The sequence below is a fragment of the Manacus candei genome, unplaced genomic scaffold, assembly GCF_025592945.1.
Source record: "Manacus candei isolate 608988 ecotype Guabito, Panama unplaced genomic scaffold, ASM2559294v1 h1tg000005l, whole genome shotgun sequence".
Lineage (NCBI taxonomy): Eukaryota > Metazoa > Chordata > Aves > Passeriformes > Pipridae > Manacus > Manacus candei.
The window spans coordinates 16,902,812-16,922,020 of record NW_026138053.1 but is presented as its reverse complement, the minus strand read 5'-3'; the positions used below and the strand labels follow the sequence as shown (position 1 = coordinate 16,922,020).

The window sequence follows — 19,209 nt, the reverse complement described above, 5'->3', positions numbered from 1 at the left end:
TAGTAAACTGGGAATTAGAAAGGGAGTAAGTTCTAAGAATCCTTTCTATATTCACCCATACCTGCTACTATAGCGTCTATTCCATTTAATTAAACTTTTCTGTCAAAATATTATGATTTTATATAGAAAAGAGAAGCCTTCTGTTACTCAGTTTTCAGCCAGAAGGCCTAACCATGATTTGTCTCAAGCTCCTTTAGTACCATGGACTCCAGTGCTTAGGTCCTATGTGTGGGCAGTTATTCTCTATTAAAGAAAAGGTCATGATATTCATTAGCATGAAAAAATATGATGCTGGATAGAAAGTTGGTGGTAGACTTTAAAGAGGGAGGAACAATGATGAGTTTGTATTCCTTTTAGTTCTGACAATGAAGATCTGTAGTGCAGAAATGCAAACCTAATGCCCTACTATTTTTTTGCATGATAGGGTCCTCAAGGGGAACCAGGACCTCCTGGTCAGCAAGGAATTCCAGGCCCACAAGTAAGTGTAAAATAACTCCCAAGAAATACGATGTAATGTGCAGCAAATGTTTAATAAATGGAAATTACTAAAAGGTTAGTTTTCCATGTGCAAAACTGATAAAGCTTCAAGGATTTTATAAATAATACTACAAATGTGCCGAGGGCAGTGGGAGCAGAGTTTTTAAGCAAGTTTTCAGAGGGATTTTTCATTCAGGAGAAAAATGACTCATTCAGTGTTCCTGGAATGCAGCAGGAATGGCCACACCTGGAGGAGGGTTCTGAATAGGATCTTGTTACAGACCTACTGCCAGAATAGTGGCTTGTGCAAAAGGCTCACACAAAACTGATCTAACTTGTAAGGGGAAAAAAAGCCACTTATATTTGCCAGTGTGTTTAAACAGATTAATGAGGGACCTTTAGTAGGGTGAATGTATGTATATTGTTCTCCCTGCTTTCTCACACTGGTTTCTTTCTAACAGGGGCTTCCTGGTCCTCAAGGTCCTATTGGGCCTCCTGGTGAAAAAGTAAGTTACAGCTTTATTTTGTTATGTTGCAGTCAGTTCTGTGCAACAACCTTGTTTATGAGCTTGAAGGCTTTGCTATCTTTTATGGAATAGTAACCTAAATGTAAAAATCAGGAGATCTTCCTGAAATCATCAAGTAAATGAATAATCAATGGAGGCCCGGCTTTCCTCTCGTATACTTTTTCACAAGCATAACTTCCTCCCTTTATTTTGGTTTAATTTTGTTATTAGCTTCAGAATCCTATCTACAGTATTAAACCGTGGGTACTTTTATGTTAATTAATTTTAGAGGAAGCTGCAAAAATTACTTTTACTAATCCCTTTTTTATGACAAAGTTTTACCTACTCAAGTCTGATTCTGTTTTTTTCAAGGACTACAGTTTGACATAACTCTGCAGTGTAATTGGCATACTGTAGGGTCATTTGGTGTTTTTTTCTGATCTGTTTTTACATGTTCTTGTGGCTTGAAACACATCTTCTGGTAATTTTAAAACTGTCACTACTGAATTTTACACTAATTTACTTTTTTTCCCTTTTTGCTGAATTCCTGCTCAATTAATTCTTTTTTGATTTTTCTCCTCCTCGCTGTTTATTGTATTCTTTTAGAGAAAATGAAGGAAATTTTAGGAAACTATACACATACTTTTTACTTGTCAGTGTGCCTAAGAAGTGTTATTCTAGCAAAATGGACTACTTCTACAATATATGCATTTCCAAGGCTCTCCAAAAGCATACCACGCCTTTCAGCTACGAGCACTGTAGTTCTGTAACCTGAACTCTGCCTCTTGAACTTAATATCTTTCACTGGCGAATCCTTTTATTCCTGAAATTCTAAATAACAGTTGATTTTATATACTGGAGAATTCTTCCCCATCTTGTGTTATGTGTGTGCATGTTCATAGAGTAATTTTGAAGCTTCTTCTCAGGCAAACATCTCATTAAAAAATATGGGTGGTGTGTTGGCTAAAGATTGTAAGAACTGGCCTTGTGCTCTTGCATTTATATATATGATAGTGTTACTCTGGCTTCAGTTTTGTTATATTTTTGGTTTATTCTTGATATCCAGATCAAGGGATTTACATATAACTGCATTTTATATCCTTAGCTCTTAAAGACAAATGTGTTTGACATGTTTGCTATTGTTCTTAAGATGGGTGTCTGTTACTGCATTTAGGGACCACAGGGCAAGCCTGGCCTTCCTGGCCTTCCTGGTTCTGATGGGCCTCCTGTAAGTAACCAAATATTTAATCCCTTGAATGTTTAGATACTTTTACCAAGTGATAAATATTTATGGATACCTCTGTTGCAAAAACAAAATGGAGAGGGAAAATAGTGGTAGTCCAAGTCGGCAACTGCTTTTAGTACTGAGTATGACTGTGTCCCCTCACAGCTTCTTGCCCACCCCCAGCCTATTCACTCTTAATTGTCTGTTAATCTTTAGTTTCATTAAATGGCCTTTAAATTTTGCAGAATTTGCAAAATTTGCAAATTTTGTAAGAAAGAAAAGCAGTGGATTGGCTAATGTTTTGAGTACTGCAGTGTTAATGTCAGTGATACAGAAGAAAGTCTAAGATGTAAATTTATTTTATTTTAAAACAAAGACATAGAACGTTGAAACTAGATCAGCCTTCTACTGACTCCTGTGATAAATTCTGTAATTTTAAAAATAATTTTAGGAATGTCTTCATGCTGCAATATTAATCACTCTTCTTTCAAAATCAAAGTTGAGAGTCTCTTACATTAAAAACCTCTTACTGCTGAAACATTAACTAAACAGAAGGGAGGATGATGATATTCTTGAAAATATTGACATGAATGTAACTATTGTCCAGCTTTTCCTTTGTTATATAAACTAAATTGGTATTAAAAGTAAAATCTTTCCTCAAAATTTTTTGTGTCTCTTCTAATACAGAAGAAATGTGATTAATGTCCTGAAATTCAAATGTTTAAATAATTGTATTTTTATAATAAAAAGTCATTACTGAAAAACCAGTATTTTTCAAATCAAATACATTTCTCCTAAATCAGGGTCATCCTGGCAAAGAGGGTCAGTCTGGAGATAAAGGTGCATTGGTGAGTTTTAAAACTTTTCCATCTATTTACATAGATTTTAAAAAAAAATTGGCCATTTTTAGGCTGTATGACACATTTAGTGCTCCAAGAACTACTTAAAAAGCTAATAGAAAACCCATGACACATTCAAAGCATCTGTATGTGGACAAACATATTTATTGTATTTGAAATATTATAGACATTGTAAATAATATAAAGCTTACTCTTTCAAAGTAAAATTCATTTTGGAGTTGGCAGAGTGGCAATCAATAAAAGGTGCATACATTTCATATAAATAACTTGCAGATATTTTGAGTTTTCAATTCTGTTGTGTGGAGTACCCACAAGAGTTCTTCAGAACCTGCTTTTCTGAAGATGTAAAAATGCATGCAGAGACCTTGCATTTTTTAGGTCACCTTCAACTAAATGTAAAGTAATTTTTTTTTTTCCTTGTAGAACCCTGGAGGGACTTGGGACTCTCTAAATTGTTCTGCTTGCTCAGTATTGACACTTATTTATCCAGAATAGCACTCATTGTAGCACCTGACATCAGTTTCAGTTTCAGTACTGTTTTCAAGGGCAATGATAAAAGGTTGTATTCCGGATGACAGGATGAATGAATTAATAGGACATTTCAGAAAGTACAGTACCACTGACATAAGCGTGTTATATTTGTCCAAAATGTTACCTGTTAGAGGCTTTTACATTTTATCCTGATTTCTTAAGAAAATAAAGTTTACACAGAGTATTTATGATTTGAAAGTACAGGTGTATCACCATCTATCAGTTGTTCCTTAAATCTTTTGAATTTACTGCTCAATTTCAGCCAAATTTGATAGAAAGTTCAGTTTCTCAGAGATGTTTACAGTCTAAAAGGTTTTGTGAAAAGACACATTGGAATGAGGAAAAAGACACTAGCAATGTCCCCATTAGTGAAAGATTTTTGTTATCTGTTCATCTCAGACACTGGCAAATCAACAGAGCAGCTCAGCCTCACGCAGGGGTATGTTTCCAGGCATCTTTGTTTCCAGTGTTCACAGAACTCAGTTTCATTAGGCAGAAGTCAGTACTGATAGCACCATGAGCCTTTTAGCTTTCAGGCTTGGAATCCTTTTTTTTTTTTTTTTAAACTATAACTTTTATTTTCCCCATTATTTTTATCTCTACTTTTGACTTGTGTCATCATCATAATTAACATAAATTTTCTCCAGTAAAACACCACTGGTTTCTAATCTGCATCTTTTTTTTTGTTCCTAATTGTTTGTTACTATTTACAATTACCATTGTTACAGATAATTTATATTGTAGATAGCTGCTTCTAAAATATACAAGTAGATCCAAGATCATAATTCTGTTAATAGTGACATTGAAGGGTTCTTTGTGATGTCTTAACTTTTCTTAGTGGCAGGCAGCCCAGTGTTATTTTGCTGTTTCACACAAGACTGCTGCATTGTAGTGAAAGAATAAGGATTAGACTCAAAAGAGAACTGCTTGCTAACCAAGTACTATACAAACAAAGGTTCTTTACTCCAATATATTTTAGGGCCCTCCAGGTCCTCAGGGTCCAATTGGCTATCCAGGTCCTCGTGGTGTAAAGGTAAGATTTAGTTATTGGATTCCTCCCCACACCCCTTTGAATATATGCATGTAAGTAATTCTTTATATTCTTCCATTAGGGTGCTGATGGTGTCCGTGGACTCAAGGGATCCAAAGGTGAAAAGGTAAATCTGACTGCAGTTAATTCTTTTCCCTTTTTTCACTGCAACATCTTCTGTCTCCTTCACTGCAGTGTGCTTTATCTTGCAGCAGTGGGTTTATTTTTGCCTTTCCCTAAGGACATACAAAGCCCAATTTCTAAATCAGTGACCTCCATGGTTATTTATGCTGGTACAGACTGAATATAAAACCTTCAGTTGTTAGAATGGTTTTGAATCCTTTTCACACCAGTTTAAGTAACTTCTCTCTAAGGTGCCCTTAAGTAGAGAATTAGACATTCCCTCTCTTGTTGGTAGATAACTATAGTGGATACTGAGAAGCTTGTGCATGAGAGAAATTTATGGTGACAATACTGTATTTTATCTGTTTTGATAGAGCTATAAGATAGATTTGTATTTTTTATATACTTAGTATGTACTTATGTACTTAGTGCAATGGCTTTCTAGGTTCAAGGTATTTTTGTTCCAGATCTTTGGCTTTGTCAAAGTGATGGACAGCTCCAGTCAGATACATGTATAGAAATGTGAAGAAAGCTCTCATGTTCCCCTGAGACCATTAATTGTATGTGTAGAGCTCTTATTAGAGCAAAGACCAGCTACTGTGAACTATACTGAGTGCTGATGGTTTGCAGTGACTGAAACTGCAGCCAGTATTGGTTTAAATTCATACTTCTCTCAGCATTCAAAATAAGAGACAGATAGCAAACCTGACCACACAGGCAAATTCAGCCTTGTGGCTCTGGTGGCTAATGTATATATTTATAGATATTTCTCAAGCAGAAGAGTCAGTCTTGCCAAAAAACCTTGATTTCAGCACTTGGCTCAGATGCCAAGAGCTGCTGAATATTTTCAAGCCTTCCTAAACCATGGTTTGTCTAGTCTGCATGCTCACTCTAGAGTTGCTCATTACATTTAAGCTGAAAAAGTGTGTGTTTAATACCTGTGGAGACTTGACAGTTCAAAACCCCAGATTTTTCTAGTGCCTTATTGAGTGATTAATATCCAACTCGGATAAAATACATGACTCCCATATAAATATGCTTAAGATATGTGTGTGTATACATCTGCTTGTATCAATGAGTACTGATTAGCATAATATTCACAATACTTCTGTGTTCCTAAAAATTGATCTCACAGTTGCAGTGGACGGTGAACTCTATTATATACCTCAGAAGGTCACGCAAAGATATTTCATAGTCTGTCCTCTTAGTGCTTTAAGGGTGTGTTACACAGGCCTTTTTTATTGAAATTACTCAGATGCCATTACATGGGCGAAAGCACTACGAGAGACCAAAATAAATAAACTTACCGGTCAGGAAAGCCTCTGTAGATCTGAGATGGTCCCAGGGATATCAGAGGAGGCCTTTCTCTGTACCAGTAAATGTAACTAGAACTCTTTAGCTATTTTATTTTTTGTTAACAGCAGAAGAGGAAATAGAGCATTCAGCTCTCTCCTCCTACATGGAATAAAATCAACCTCTTGTAGATCTCAATAGCTGGAACCTCACTGTGAAAGCTGAAGAAGAGTTTCAGTTCATTTGGCAGCAATTTGGTCAGTAGTTGGCACGTGGTCAGTCCTTGCTGATATGTTGCAAAGTGTTCTCATGTAATTATTACTGTCCATGGCCATAACTGAGCAACTTTTACAACTGAAGCTTTTTTGATGTATTCTTCACTCTGCCTTTCACCTCTTTCTAAATTTTAAGAAAGGCCACCTTAAAATTTTAATTTATGCAGTAGAAGATGACCATATAAAGCTTTGTTTCGCCATCTAGAAAGCATGGCATACCTGCTTTCGGAATGGTTTTTAGCCTATTCTTTTTGACAGAATCACATGAACACATTCTATTAAGAATCTATATTTACTTGTTTGGTTTTATTTTTTTTTTTAATTTTGATGTCTCCCTACCTATTTTTAACTGTTTACCACTGGCAGATCTATTTCTATCACCCTTTCTAGGGTTATTTGTTGCATGCAGTATGACAACTTCCAAACAAATTCAAAAGAGCTTCAGCCTTGCAGTCCATCTCAGTTGCTGATCAGGGAGAAAAAGCTTTTGCGGGCCCAGGAATGCAAAACGCAAACTTGTTTTTTTAAAGTGAGGATGAAATACAAAGCCTTCTTGGGTTTTTTTTCGGTAGTGTGGAGTACATTATCACTCTTTCTTGGCTTTATTGACAGTCCAAATATTACTCAGATTCTAAGTCAGCAATATTCTTCAGCATACAAAAAAACTAATGGTATCATAATAAAACATTTTACTATGTGTTTATTCATCACAAAGACCTTTGCTGCCAGATTATAACTAAGCATCAGATGAAAACTGAGTCAATAATCTTGGCTGTCTGGATATTGGAACAGTAGTTTTATGATGAGTTAGTCTAAGAAAGCTGAACCAAAAGCTGATCCGTTTATGCTGAAGCAAGACATAAACAACTCCACTGAACACATCTGGAGATTTCTGTTTGCATCTGAACTAACTCATAGAGGTGTAAATGAAACTTGTCTGAGTACTATCTGCTTGTACTTCAGCATGGAGACCTATTAAATTGCTTGAAGTAAATTCTCTGCCAGAATTTTTAGGCCGTAAATAAGTAATTCTCACTAGGAATAACAATAATGTGCATCTGGTTTGCCACTGTATATGGATTCAGTCTTAATGTTAATTTTTTTCCTGCTTTCTTTCAACCATTTCAGCCAATGAGAATAGACAGATTTGAGTATTGCTGGACATCAAACTGCTGATAGAGATGTCTACTTCTTTTAAGTTATGGGCATTATTATGTCAAGCTTTTTTTGTTAATTTATTAAGATGTCACAACTAGTCAACTTTTTTATTTCCTTTCATGATTCTATTTAGATGCTAGTTTAAAAGAAAAAGGGAAGTTCTGCTGTCAAAAAGAATAACACTGAATAATTTGCCACCAACTTTTTCTTTAATTGAATGGATGACCATATTAAAAAGAGTGATAATCAAAAACAGTTTAGGAGTTAAGAAAGGACTTTGCAAGATAATTCATATTGAAACAGAAAAGTTACATTGCTTCTATCTTTAACTAGATTTTTCAACAGCTGTTATTAAAAACTTTCAAACTAAAAAGTCATTTTGTATAGTGCACAGCTATATTTTCTATAAAATAGTAATAGACATAGTAGATTTTCTTGTGTCTGAAGTTCTTGCTTTATGCACATTATTTTAATCTGCAGTGAACATATTTTCTTAATTCTTTTTGCAGAAAAAAAAATCCTCTTATTACTAAAAGTCTTTAAATGAATTTCTGTCTTTTTTAGGGTGAAGATGGTTTTCCAGGATTTAAAGGCGACATGGGTCTTAAAGGTGACCGGGTAAGCATTTATTCATAGCCCATATGTTCTTAAAAGTTTAAGTGTTATTATTTTGAAAGGATCACTAAAATAAAAAAATATATTTTAACAAAAAATAAAATAAAGGCTAGTAGCTTAAATTATTATTATTCCCTGTGCATGCACAAATTTGAGGCAGAGGTATGGTTCTTGTGAATCAACAATGGCACAGTTATAAGGAGGAAGTGAATGTCTGTCTTGAATATCCTTTTCACTAATCTTCTTCCTAGGGAAACTCCTTTTCCAGATTCCAAGATCTCCAGTATTTGCCCGAGGACAATTTATCTATCTAGGATAAAGATATTTCTCTTCCAACCCAGCATCTTGCAAATCTCTGTCAAAATGTTTATTTAGCCCAATGGGTGATTACATCCTTTCATAAGAAGTATTCTGGAGGTTCTAAAAAATCTCTTTAGAGGCTCCTGGCCTGTATCTGTTGTCTGTATACATAAAGATGGTATCCACATAAGTACTTAAAAGACAGGATTCTTTCTATGGGCTACCAGGGTGTCTTCACAAGAATTTGGGAAAGGAAAAATAAGAATACGCAATTTCCAAATGCAACTGTCTTCAGGCAAGACAACTAGGCTCTTACACTTGTGAAGGTAATACTCAGTGTCTAATTTGTATGTATTTGCATTTATATGATGAACATAAGTAGTAGTATTTTCCTAATAGGAGCTTGAACAGGGCTTTGAGCAACCTGATCTAGCTGAAGATGTCCTTGTGCGTTGCAGGAAGAACAGATGACCTTGTAAAAGTTCCTTCCAACCCAAACTATTCTATGATTTCCATCTCTATTTAGATTAACTGGAAAGTTATTTTCAAGTAATGTTAGGTAATCTTTCTAATATATTCACAAAGGCAATTGTTCTATATTTATAAGGCAATGTATTTTAGGGAGAAATTGGTCAGCCAGGTCCACGAGGAGAAGATGGTCCAGAAGGTCCAAAAGGTCGAGCGGGTCCATCTGGGGATCCAGGTGCTGCTGGTCCAGCTGGGGAAAAGGTCAGTAGCCAGAAATCAACATAAACATGTCATTGTCTCATAACATAGATGGAACCCATAGTCTTCATCACTAAAAAAAGAAGTCTCCATATCTGCAGAATCTTTAGCTACCTAATAGTAGTTTTTATGAGACACGACTAAAATAGACCACTGGAGTTCACATTTGAAGAAGTATTGGGAATCATTATTTTGTAAGTATACAAAATGGCATTATAGTACTTCACCAGTACGTAAGGCAACTGCATTCTTATCCCAAATTACATACAGTGCATGCCAGCTGTGGAAAACAGCTGCAAAGAAAATAGCTGGGCACAAAAGAGAATAAAGATGCTGCTGGAGAGTGAATTAATATTGAGACATATTGTGACAAATTGTGATTTGAAGATTGTTTTAAACAGAAAGCATATCCTGAATAAAAAAGTCAAAAGTAGTGTTGGTGAAAGGGAAAGGGGCTGTTAAAATGAGGGACTGAAAAAAAGGATGGTGGCATGAAATACAAGACAGAACAAGCACAGAGATAAGTACAGATCTCTGTAGAATCCTGACCTCAACAAAAGCCACTTGAGTTTGATACAGAGGATTGAAAGGAGGCTTAGGAATGGGGGTGCAGGTACTATATTTCACTGTGTGGCAGCACCAGAAGGGAAAGGTGATTTCAGCAGTGGTAATTTGAATAACTGGGAAAGAATGATAATATAAAATAAAATTAAACAAAAATTACAGTTCAGAAATGTATATACTACATTTCACTAGAGTGAATGCTGATGAAAGTATTTCAATTTTTTGATAAACTATGGAATTAATTCTACTTCTGTCTTGAAAAGCATAGGACAGAAGGTGCATTTTACATTTTGTTCTCAGTTACACTGTCTTTGAAGTAGGAACAGTTAGTATTTTCCAGCAACATCCCATCTCACATGATAATTAATTATTCTATCTTTATCTATTTACACACTTTGAAAGTATACACTGAAATCTTAAAAAGTATGTGGTGCTACTAAAAAGGTAACAAAGTTCACAGCTGAGTTTTGTCAGGAAGAAAAATATGTGTTCAACAAACTTGGAAACAAACTCTTTTCATCAAAAGCTGCTGTGTTTTGCAACTATATCATTAGTAGAACTTCAGAAAGATGTTAGGGTTATAATTTGATCATGTCATTCATAAACTCTTAGAAAAGTGTATATGGAAAAACTCAGTTCACTCATTACAAAAAAGATTTACTTAACTATTGGGAATTATTTATTAAATTATGTTTTCTACAATTTTGCAAGATACCTCACCAACTAGGTCACTGAATTGATTCCTTAGGTCATGAATCAAAGAACATAGAAAAAAGAAACTCAGAATTATTCTCTCACATGAATGCAAGCTGAGTTCACACCAGAAAGCCAGTGTACTTTGTTTTAACTAAGTCAACAAAACAGTCCAGTATAATAAGTTATATTATCTTCACCCACAATATATTTCTATTCTCCAGAAAGAACTATATGTTTCATGACAATGGTTATTTTCAGTATTGCTGACTGACAAAAATGTAAGAATATTTGGAATCCTGTAAAAATTGTTATTGTTGTCATGATGTATGCAGAATAATTAATTCTGGACATCTAGGAAATAGTCCATTTTTCTCAAATCTTTATAACCTAAATAAAAAAAAAATCCAAAGTAAACCAGATCAAAACAAAACAAACCTTTTTTTTCTTAATATTTGGTAATTTCCAAATATTAATTTGGGTTATTTTTAATTCTTCGTATTCAAATTACTCAGTATTAATATAGGTTCATGTTTTCAAGCAGTTTTTCTTCACTGTGACATATTTGGGACTCTGACAGTCTCACAAGTCCAGAATCTGAAGCTCTAAATACCAGAAGACATTTGAAAAAAAAAACATTAGCTGGCCTTGGAATTTTAGACCTACAGTTTTCCCCTTTCTGCAAATCTTTCTACCTTATCTTGCCCTTTAGAATTCAGGCATGCTCTGTGGATATTCTATGGATACTTGGCCAGAACAGAGTGGATCAGAGAGGAATTCTGTGGTGTTGGTCCTATGATATTTATTTTAGTTCAAAAACTAAAATAATCTTTGAGAACTCTTGGACCTCCTCACAATATTAGGAAAATATATAAAACCAGTTATAAATGTTCTGTTCTCCTGTCATTCCTATGATGTATTTAATGCAAAGGTACTAGTCTTGTAATGAAAGTAATGAAATTGCCAGAGTAGACTCTTGGGCACTATGTTCAACTGATTCTGTGATAAGAAAACTCTATTTTCCAAGTAGGTCTAAGGCTGAATTTGCTTAATTAAGGAAATCCCAAGTAGGGTGCCAAAAAAATGGGGAACATATCAGGAAAGAGCTTATCATTAAAAAAACACATCTGTATCCACAATCAAAACCTAGGCAACTGGGCTTGCTTAATCATAAAATAAGGGATAAAACTTCCACTGATTTTGGCAAGAGTTTGATGCGCTGTCATGCTACAAAACATTTAAATCATTGCAATGCGAGCAACTTGTTTCAGTGGGGCACAAAAGTGGCAGCATTATAATTTTTTTCATAAATGTAAAAATTGTTCTTCTACAATGTCTCACCAGACACATACAGTTGCAAGAATATGATAATATACAACATATTTTTCATGTGTTGCATTTTTTACCAACAGACATTTTTTGGCAAATCTCCAACCCCATACAGGTCTCTCCTTCCTATTTTTCATTACCTAAGGTTACTGCGAGTACCTTATGATACTCTGTAGTCATATCTTTTCTATTGAGATCTTCTCCAAAATGTGATAGTCTGGAAAAAAGACAAATTCTTCCCCAGAGTTCCCATCTTTCAAAGTCTGAAACTGCTTTCCCTTGCCTTTGAAAGCGGCAAACAATCACTCATCCTCTAGAGGTCTAAAGAGACCAACTCAATGGAGTAGGGTACTGTATTTCATTTCTGAGAATGGCTGATGTCAGTGTTGATCAGTCCTTTCTGAACATAACAAGTTTTTAATATTTGTTGACAAATCTATTGTCAGCAAATAGTCAGTGGGGCGTGATTTATCATAGTCTCAGTTTAGAACTATTCAAGAAAAGCATTGATTCTTCAAATGCCTATTCATGAAAAGTCAACCGTCACACAGTATAAACTAAAAATAATTTCTCCTCACTTAAGCCTATTAACAGCCTGATTTCTTAAAGAATATTAATTGTTTAATGACATCAGCCCCACAACACTTCATGGGGGAGAAAAGAAAACACTGAGGCATTGGTTTCTCTGGATTCATTCACTGGAGTGGGATTTTTATTTAGGTTTGGGGAACTAAGCTCACTGGTGATTAATTTTAAAAATGAGAAATTGATTTAATTGAATATTATATTCCATGAAGTATCATCACTCCATGTTGAGAAAAAATTATTTTGTATAGAAGTTTGCTGAACCACTAAGGAGGATAAATTAAAATTTAACACTGCTTTCTTATTACAGGGTAAACTTGGTGTACCTGGATTGCCAGGATATCCAGGAAGACAAGGTCCAAAGGTGAGATGTAAATGAGCTGTATATTGTGTGCTTTGACATTAGTTATTTTATTTGTGTGTTTGCAGAAACAGGGTGTGGACATCAAAGAAAGGGCCATTTTTCTCATTTTCTTTCTTGGCAGTCATATTTTGAAGTAAAATCTTTAATAATGTGGGAATCCCTAAGTTAGGCTCTTTATGGAGCAGTATATTTCCTCTTCTTAAGTACACTGCCTTCAACCCTTTGCCATGTTCTCGTGCTCTCATGACTTGTGTTTTTGTGTAAGCATCAGAAACTGGCATGCAGTAAACAACATGAAAATTAAGGAATTGCTGATATGCTTGAAAGAGAATAAGCACTATATTGACCACTAAATGGATGCTGATAGTGATGGGAATTTTCGGTGTGGTACAAGGATTCCATTTGTGTCATTACTGCTTCTTCTATAGAATAAGCCATTTTTCTTTGAAATATATAATTTACTATTTTCATCAGGTTTTCCTTTAGCTTCTTTTAAGACAAATGTGACAAAACCCATGCCTACCTCTATCCTTCAGCCATCTTTTACATTTGGATTGCAATAGAAAACCATGCTGGGAGCTTCCGGTTTAAGTGAAGGATTTTATTTTTAAAACATTTTTATGAAATATATTTTTATCAAGGATGTTCTAACACAGCTTTAGGAAACAGGCAAGCTCTCCTTTCTGAGATTAGCAAGAAATAAAAAATGGAATAAAAGCATAGTTCTACAGATACTTCCTTGTGTAGAGGAGACCAGTAGGGAGACATTGCACCTCCAGACTGTGTCAAATAAGACAAATAAGAGTTCTTACATTGTTCCATTCTAATAACAAAAATTATAGAACATTTCCAATAAAAATTGATTGATATATTTCCAACACAGACTTGGTCAAGAATTTCCTTGTATTAAATTTTTATTACATTAAAATTGAAAATAGCTGTCAAGCTGTGTTCATGTTTACTCTTCTAATTTGTTGCTTAAATTTCCAAGAAAGAATAATGACAGCTACAAAACACAACTCACTGGAGACTTCTTTGGAAACTTATTCACAGTCCAGATCAAATTAACACAAGGGAGTAAGAAAAAAAGCAGCAGAAAAATACGTTAGCTGTGCAAAGCAAATAGGAAATCTTGTCCCAGTACTGTCAAGAAGGTTCACACCATTCTTTTTGCTGATACTTACTTGCTTTTCATGATTTTTCTTCTGAGAATTGTTCTTAAAGTACTGCCATTTGCTCATAATTTTCACTATGCCTTTTTTTTCTTCAATCCAGTCCCTCTTGATTAGCACAATTTCAAAAGTACTGTACGTATTTACAACCAAGTCATGCCTATTAGTGCCCCATCATTGGAGTCGTGTATTTACTGGCCTTTTAATTTTAAAGAATGTGCTTGGGCTTCACAGACTAGAATTTTCAGTTTCATTCATGTATAAAGTTATAACTGGTGAAGAATTAAAAGGCAAGAAAGAGAATGAAAAGAAAAGGAAAGAAAAAGAAAAGGAAAATAAAGGAAGAAAAATTTTCCTTTTCTCCCACCAGTCAGTATCAGTCAGGGTGTCATTAGAATCTGTGTTTGTGGAGGTGTACTGCCCCTAAGTCTTTTATGGATAATTGGAATGATTGTGTGAAACAAGTTTCATTAGAGGAAAGACATAAGTAAGAACAAGAGGAAAAAAATGAAAAAAAATAATTGCATTTCAAAGAAGAGCACCAAGAAATTATATTTTAAGCTTTTGTTATATGCATTTCATTTGCCACTAAAATACTAACAAGCTGCACAGACAGAGGTGCATTATCACAGCAGGAAGTCTGGCTAGTAAGTTTTAGTGGCTGATGAAACCAAACACTCTTGATTTGCATCTCCAGTCAGTTAAAAGTGTATTTTATCATGTCTGTCACCTCTTTGACCCAAAGTCCCTTATGGCAAATTAGCACCTTGGCAGGTAAAAGATCTGCTGTCCCACTGAACCTGTCTACCAGAAATAAATAAGAAAATAGTACAGATTAGGCTGGGCAGTTAGCAAAAGAAAAGGGGAATAAAAAGGGAGGAAGGAGGAATAAAGCTGGGAGCAGTTTCAAGTCAGATACTCTCACATTCTGCTTATGCATGAATTGTATGTATCAGTTAAACAAAACTGTCCAGTGGTCAATTTACAACGAATAAAGCATCCGAAGTACTTAACTTACAGCTCAGTAAAGTGAATAGAGCGTGTGGCAAAACCCTACAATTTTTTTTAGTTATTTTTTTAAAAGAATTATTATACTGTGATGCAACAAGGCTTTGTTTGTTTGTCTGCCTTATGATACAGTTATTTCTAGTGAGCTGTTACTAATTATTTCTTCTCCAAAAAAATCGTGCAGATTTAATAGGTCTTTTATTGTCTAATAAAATGAAAAATAATGTCCATTCTATATATTAATTTATTTTTTTTAATGCATTCTGGACTTGAAGCATTATGGTGAGTTTATTTACAGCTTTCATGAGTGCCATCACACTTGCAAGTTTAACATGGACAATGTGCATGATTTTTAACTTGTGCTTTATGTGGAAATTAAATATTGACTATACTACTGTTTTGCTGTTGATATCCTCTGATATTTGCACTGCTTTCTTACATAGGGCTCGACTGGTTTCCCAGGATTTCCTGGTGCCAATGGAGAGAAAGGTGCAAGGGTATGATAATTCATTCTTGCATGACAATTAACTTTTGAAACTCTATGCCATGGGAAATCACCAAAACCCAAGGATACAAGCTACTGTCTAAAGAACTATAAAACAAAGCTTTCCACATTTAAGATGGACCTCTATGTGTCTATACTGAGACACTATTTTTATACTTTAAGGTATTAATCTAAATATACAAGAAGTGGGCCGCTTTCTGCTGCATATGCTGTCATAATCATATGATTTGAAAAAGAGGAAAAAAGTCACCTTTGCTGAAGGGGATTTTTTGGACAGTATAGCTGACTGAGTTGGCAAGAACTATTTTCCCGTATCCCATGAATTATCCTCCTACCATGCAATTTATCCTCAAGGAAATTCAACTTGTATTTCATAAGTATTCTGATTTGCCACAAGGTAGTTTTTTTATAGGCTTAGCTTCAAAAAAGCAAAATATACCAGACAAGACGAAGAATATATACTATTACATATATTAAAAAAATATAAAATTACATCTTTTCCTGCTTTATTTGATGGAAGCAGGTGAGGGAAAATCTGTTATGTATATTCTTCAAACTATAACAATTAAAAATAGATTAGAAAAAAGGTCACTGTGCTGTTGTCTCTAAAGCTCAGTTGCACATAGCAGAACATGTTAGAAAGATGATGAAATTAAGAGATGAGTCAGAATTCGTAGGTGATAGCAACTTAAACTGAAGTAGCACATCATTATTCTTAGGAATCTATTTTAATTTGTATCACAAAATAAAGCAGAAATTCATTCTTTTAAGATGAACTGTATGAAATCCAATTGCACTTGCACTGCTTATGTATGGTTTAAATTTTTCTTGTATTATTTTAACTAAGATAAAAATATGTTGTTATTTACAGGCACAAACAATAAAACAATGTGCAGTTCATCCTTTTTAGGAAAAATGACACATGATTGCTAATACAGATTTAGAAATACAGGTTTAGAAAGCAAACAAAACAATAGCATCAAACAGCAGACTTAAAATTATGAAAATCTAACTATGCTGATCTGTTATCTGTTATAAAGCTTTCAGTTCACATAATAACACCATCAAACTGCTTGTGTACTTAAGTATTAAACTGATCATCAATAAGACCATAACTGCTCGTTTTGTAATGAGAATCAGATATTGTTAATCTTGCCTGAAGGGTTATCATTGTGTTTTATGCTACCACGCATACAGGTACTAGGAAAGACAGTCCTTGTCCCTGAGATCACAAGCTGTGTAGCATTTCAAAAACAACACGTAATTTTTATTTTGATAAGCGAAATAAAACCAACAGAAAAAAAAAACTGCCAAGAAAGCAGGTGTGTGCTTTTAATTGGTTTTTGGTAAAGGCAAGTTTTATGCTAAAACATCTCTGCTGATTTTTTGTTGCTGTTTTGTTTACCTCAGAGATTAGAAAGTACCAGTCATCAAGTTCCTTTTTCTACCTGAAGAATACTCTCTTGAATTTTAAGATTCTTCGTGTTACAATGCACAGCAATATTAATGCAGAACCTAAAGAAAAAATTCTGTTGAGTATGATCAGGAGATATATTAAAGCAAAAAATAAAGGGCTAGTATTCAGGTAAGTTCTGTATTGCTGTGCAAATGCACGTAATTTTGGTAGCTATTACAGTCCTCATTTCTGTTCTAAATGAAGAGAGGCTTGCCTTTCTTTTTTCTATTAACCTGTGGAGTTGTGCATGGGAACCTGGGAACCTTGTCTTCAAGGCTGTTATTACACTGGAAATGATACCAAGTCCTTTAGACTACTGCAGAGGGACTGTGCTTGTTGTGTGCCGTCTTCACTACTATTTTAATGTAGTTTAAAATCTTCTAATGCCTCTGACAGAATCTGACTCTGAGGCAAATTTAGCACATTTAGCCACAAGTCCCAGTGAACTCAGAAAGATAATCAATTTTATCAAGGACCATGATTCTGTAAATTGAAATGCAAACTAGATAGTTAAAGATAAAATAACTTTTAAACTTATGGGAGTTACACTCTGCCTCCACTTCAGTAAAAAAACTTTATCTTACAAATAGAGTGTCTGCTAAGATGATTTCTGTCAACTTTTCTCTCTAGGGATTACATGGCAAACCAGGCCCCAGAGGACAGCGAGGACCAACAGTATGTTGTTTTGATTTGCAATGTAGAGCCTTTCCTGTATAAATTACCTTCACTATACTGTGAAGATTTAATTTTATTTGATTATAGTATCCAATACTTATCAAGCACATCTGTGTTAAATTGACAGGGTCCAAGAGGCTCAAGAGGTCCCAGAGGTCCCACTGGGAAACCAGGTCCAAAGGTAATGGTCAAGCACACTGTACAGATTTGCTACAGGCTGATTTTTTTAAATAAACCTAAATCTTTGAACATATTGTCTTTCCTTTCCAGGGTACTTCAGGCAATGATGGTCCTCCTGGCCCACCAGGTGAAAGGGTATGTGAAAGCTGGTTTTGTTTTTCCCACTAGATAGGAGTGTGATTTGAGGGTGGGAGGGTTGTTTTATTTTCAGTTCTCCTGCTCAGATCTTTGCGCTTCTTTGACCAGAGTAAAAAGAACTAATAAAACCTCAATTCTGATGATGCTTTTTACAAAGTTATGAATGGGGTGGCTGAAGTTTGCTGAAAGCTTCTTCCATCACTTTTGTACACTTAGGACACAGAGAATACATACACATTTTGTGTTATATCCATGCAGTTTATATATATCCATGTGAGTTACAGGTGTACTTACCAGCTTATGCTCTTCAGAATTGCCCACTTACTGCAGCTTGCTTCCTGTTCTTTGGATTTGCAAACACTCAAGCCACTTCCAGAAGATTCTTTGTTGAAACAGCTATGTTTTTTTTTTGTTCTGATCAGCTAATTCCCTTCAACCTAATTTCTTCGTGCTTCAGAAAACCTATTGTTCTCTCTAAAACAAAATTTTCTACTTGCTGTTATCTTACCAATCAATACACAAATCTAGTATACAGTCAGCTCATTGCACAGCAGTATATAGAAAAACAATATTAATAAATCAGATTTGTAATAGCAGCACTTGAAAAACAACTCAGTTTAAGTGGATGAGTTTCCTGCCAAAGTATTTTTGCAAAACTTAAAAAACTTTTCATTACATGCTAATCTTTTTCATATAGAGAACCCGTAGATCTTTTCCCAGTATCCACTCCCAGGTGCCAGTGTTCTCTTCAGGAGGGAGCTCCTTATGCATTTTCCCCAGCTCCATACTGTCACTTTCTTTTTTTACATTAACTAGGATGGTGGATGGAAAGAACTAGGCTTAGTGCAAGAAAGGAAATGTAGGTTGCATTACACTGAGGAGGAAGATCAGAGACAGACTACCAGAAGGTGAATAGCAGATCCTTTTGAAAGAGGAGTTTGCTGACAGCTCCAACAGGTTATGAGGAAGAGAAGTTGTGAGGACACCGAAAACAATGAGCAGATCAATCCAAGATGAAGGATCCCTGGAGAAAAACTGATAGGAGTGAAGAGATGAAGAATCATAGAGCACCATGTGTCATATCACTTGTGTAATATAAGTGTGAGGTATCTTATTTGATTCCCAATAGGGGTGAATGTCAGCCAGAAAATAAAACTGTCATTTCTACTCCTCTGAGACTATTTCAGGTACCAGACATGTAAACATTAAATAATCTATCCTGCGTAGCTGCTGTTAAAATGAAATTTTAAGACAGAAAAGAAAATGTAATTTTGATAGCATACTGTTAGTATTCTAATGCTTTTTCTCACATAATCCATCAGTCCATCAGTGGACTTTTGCAAGCCAAATCATGAATGAGAAATAAAATGCAAGCTTTTTCTTTAAAAAGCCTCAAGATGTGATAACAGTGGAAATTTATG

At 34.9% G+C, this 19,209-nt stretch overlaps 1 protein-coding gene across 4 annotated transcripts in view; it reads left to right on the top strand.

Moving 5' to 3' along the window:
* The window catches only part of COL11A1 (collagen type XI alpha 1 chain), a 133,819-nt gene that overhangs the window by 64,492 nt on the left and 50,118 nt on the right, over window positions 1-19,209 (top strand). For all 4 annotated transcript variants that reach the window (XM_051800312.1, XM_051800294.1, XM_051800304.1 and 1 more), the window contains 13 exons: window positions 425-478; window positions 939-983; window positions 2,158-2,211; window positions 3,012-3,056; window positions 4,579-4,632; window positions 4,712-4,756; window positions 8,043-8,096; window positions 9,015-9,122; window positions 12,601-12,654; window positions 15,278-15,331; window positions 17,426-17,470; window positions 17,598-17,651; window positions 17,741-17,785. In XM_051800312.1, coding sequence (XP_051656272.1) covers window positions 425-478; window positions 939-983; window positions 2,158-2,211; window positions 3,012-3,056; window positions 4,579-4,632; window positions 4,712-4,756; window positions 8,043-8,096; window positions 9,015-9,122; window positions 12,601-12,654; window positions 15,278-15,331; window positions 17,426-17,470; window positions 17,598-17,651; window positions 17,741-17,785 — 711 coding nt within the window. The remainder of the gene's footprint in view (window positions 1-424; window positions 479-938; window positions 984-2,157; window positions 2,212-3,011; window positions 3,057-4,578; window positions 4,633-4,711; window positions 4,757-8,042; window positions 8,097-9,014; window positions 9,123-12,600; window positions 12,655-15,277; window positions 15,332-17,425; window positions 17,471-17,597; window positions 17,652-17,740; window positions 17,786-19,209) is intronic.